The following is a 2,593-nucleotide window of genomic DNA, read 5'->3' as shown; positions in this document are numbered from 1 at the left end:
TGTTCCCTGTGTGAGTTTGCCTGGGTTCCCTACAGAAAGCATGCAAGCTTCTACCCTTCATTCAAAGCACAACCCACAGTTGGATTTCTAGATACTCTTCCTAGTGGGGAGCATAGAAACCTGGCTGCTGTTGATTTGCAAAGTGTGAGATACAGTGTAATACAAAGGAAGTGTGTTACTCTTCCAGCTGTGCCACCAGGAGCCCTGGTGGCGCAGTGGTTAAATGCCTGTACTGCAGCCATTCACTCAAAACCACAAGGTTGCGAGTTCAAGACCAGCAAAAGGGCCCAAGCTCGACTCAGGCTTGCATCCTTCCGAGGTCGCTAAAATGAATACCCAGATTGTTGGAGGCAAATTAGCTTACTTGCTGTTCACCGCTATGAGCTTTGGAATAGCGGTATATAAATAAAACAAATTATTATTAATTATTATTAGTAGTATAATTGTGCAAGGTGACTATTTTGTCCCTCAGTCAAAGTTTTCCCACCACTTTCTGGACATTGTGTTGAATTAAAACAGAGAGAAAACTGGCATCCAGAAACTGTTAATTTCTGTTAACAGTAAAAATTTAAATATGTAAGGCAGGTGATGCATGTGGTCACAGTGAGACAGAAAATTATCCTTGATGTTCACTCTGTGAAGCTGATGAGAAAAGTAATCTATTTTCTGTTTTATGTTTCTCCTCCTTTTCAGGAAGTGGAAATTGCCAGCGTAGATGCATTCCAAGGCCGAGAGAAGGACTTCATCATCCTGTCCTGCGTCAGAGCCAATGAACACCAAGGAATTGGCTTTCTGAATGATCCCAGACGTCTCAATGTAGCTCTCACCAGAGCGAGGTATGCGAGATCCCTTCCTGTGCAAGCCAGCGCTGTTTGCCCATCCCCTTTGCATCTACTCATCTGAGATGTTTGTAGTCTTCAGAAACTGGAACTTTACATTTTAAGTCTTGTAGCTGGTTGTTAAAAATCCAAACAGTGTTCTTCAGTGACACTGAGGTTGTAAGCTTGCACCAAAAATAAGTTCCAAAAAGCTCAGCCAAAAATGAACTCCTCAGCCTTGGGGATTGTCCTCAATAGATTTCTGGAAGTATACTGAATTGAGAATCTTGGCTGCACTCAGTAGCTCATGAGGCTGTACGTTTGCATGCTTTTGCTTGTTTTTTACTTGCATTATGCTCACCAACTGGTATTCTCTGAAAGCAGGTTATAGAGTCAAAGACAACAAAATTGAAAGTATTTACAAGTTGTTCTTTAAAAAATCTCATAGACAGAACAAAACCTAAACAAGCATAATACTATTGGATGAAAAACCAACATAAATGACCCACTTGAATTTTGGGTCTTTGTCAGGCACTGCAAATACATCACTGCCTTTCTGGAAAGGTTCCCTCCAGTCATCATTGGCCTCACTTTCAAAAGCAGGGGAGATGGAGAAGGGAATTGGATAAGAACACAGTTCTCAGGCAGGCTCATGTTGAGAGCAGCCCATTTTCCAGGCACCAGTGGTCACAGGCCACAGCCATGCCAGATATGCTTCCAACCTAACTGTGCTACATCACTTTGACTTGGTCTCTCTAGATATGGCGTCATTATTGTTGGAAATCCAAAGGCACTCTCCAAGCAACCCCTTTGGAATCATCTGCTGAACTACTACAAGGAACAGAAGGTGCTTGTGGAAGGACCGCTAAACAACCTCCGCGAGAGCCTCATGCAGTTCAGCAAGCCTCGGAAGCTTGTCAATACCATCAACCCGGTAAGGCCCAGGGGTCAGACTGTTAGTCCAGAGAGGAGCATTAGGGTTGGGAGAGCTTTTGCTTGTCTAAGCTTCAGTGCTGGGAAACATAGAATAGCTTGAGTGCCAGGGTGGGGGTGTCTGTTGAGATACCATCTGCAGTGAGTTAATATCATAAGCTTTCTTAACTGTGGTCCATCATTTGTGATTTAGCTTACTTAGAGAGCAGCTTTTGGAAAGGGTCTCTTGCACAGTTTTTTCTAGCCAAGCAGTTGGGGCTTTGGCACAGGGAGTAGAATCAGGGAAGAGGGACTGCAAAATTTCCTTCTGAAATCTAATGTATTATGCCCAAATTAGATAGCAGTTTACATATATTTACATGCTTCCTTCCAATCCAAAAAAGGTTTCTGAAACACTTCTGAGAAGTGTTCTGTCTTTTCTGTTGAAAACTCTTCTGAAAAGAAGCAAATTCACCTCTACTCCCTTTGTTTTCTGAGTACAGCTGTCCTGTTTGAGCAACAAGTAGCTGTTTGAAGTGTGTGGACATTTAATACTATCTTTTTTTCTCCTGTGCATACATGTGAGCGTAATTGTTTTTTAAAAATCATCTCCTTTCCTTAGGGAGCCCGATTCATGACAACTGCCATGTATGATGCCCGCGAAGCAATTATCCCCGGATCTGTATATGACCGCAGCAGCCAAGGTGAGAGATCTCAAGATGGAGATTCCCAGTCAAAACAAGTGGGTCACTGACATCAGATCCAAACTAATGACGTTGCCATGCCAGCCGGTTTCTTGCTCTCATATTTTATCGGGGAAGCACATCCTTCTCTGTGCTTTTGCCTTTCGTGATCAGTAGGTC

The 2,593-nt window shown here is 43.1% G+C and overlaps 1 protein-coding gene across 1 annotated transcript; it reads left to right on the top strand.

Annotated features, from left to right (window-relative positions):
- Window positions 1–445: 445 nt before the first annotated feature.
- LOC121918372 (regulator of nonsense transcripts 1-like) lies at window positions 446–2,472 on the top strand (the record flags this gene model as incomplete). The annotated part of the gene is made up of 3 exons (XM_042444428.1): window positions 446–836; window positions 1,578–1,752; window positions 2,353–2,472. Coding segments are annotated over exons 1-3 (543 nt in total), but the record flags the coding sequence as incomplete, so codon positions are not given.
- Between the last annotated feature and the right edge of the window lie 121 nt (window positions 2,473–2,593).

Source organism: Sceloporus undulatus, unplaced genomic scaffold, assembly GCF_019175285.1.
Source record: "Sceloporus undulatus isolate JIND9_A2432 ecotype Alabama unplaced genomic scaffold, SceUnd_v1.1 scaffold_9679, whole genome shotgun sequence".
Lineage (NCBI taxonomy): Eukaryota > Metazoa > Chordata > Lepidosauria > Squamata > Phrynosomatidae > Sceloporus > Sceloporus undulatus.
Note: the sequence above shows the minus strand (reverse complement) of the source record. Positions and strands in the feature narration are given on the sequence as shown.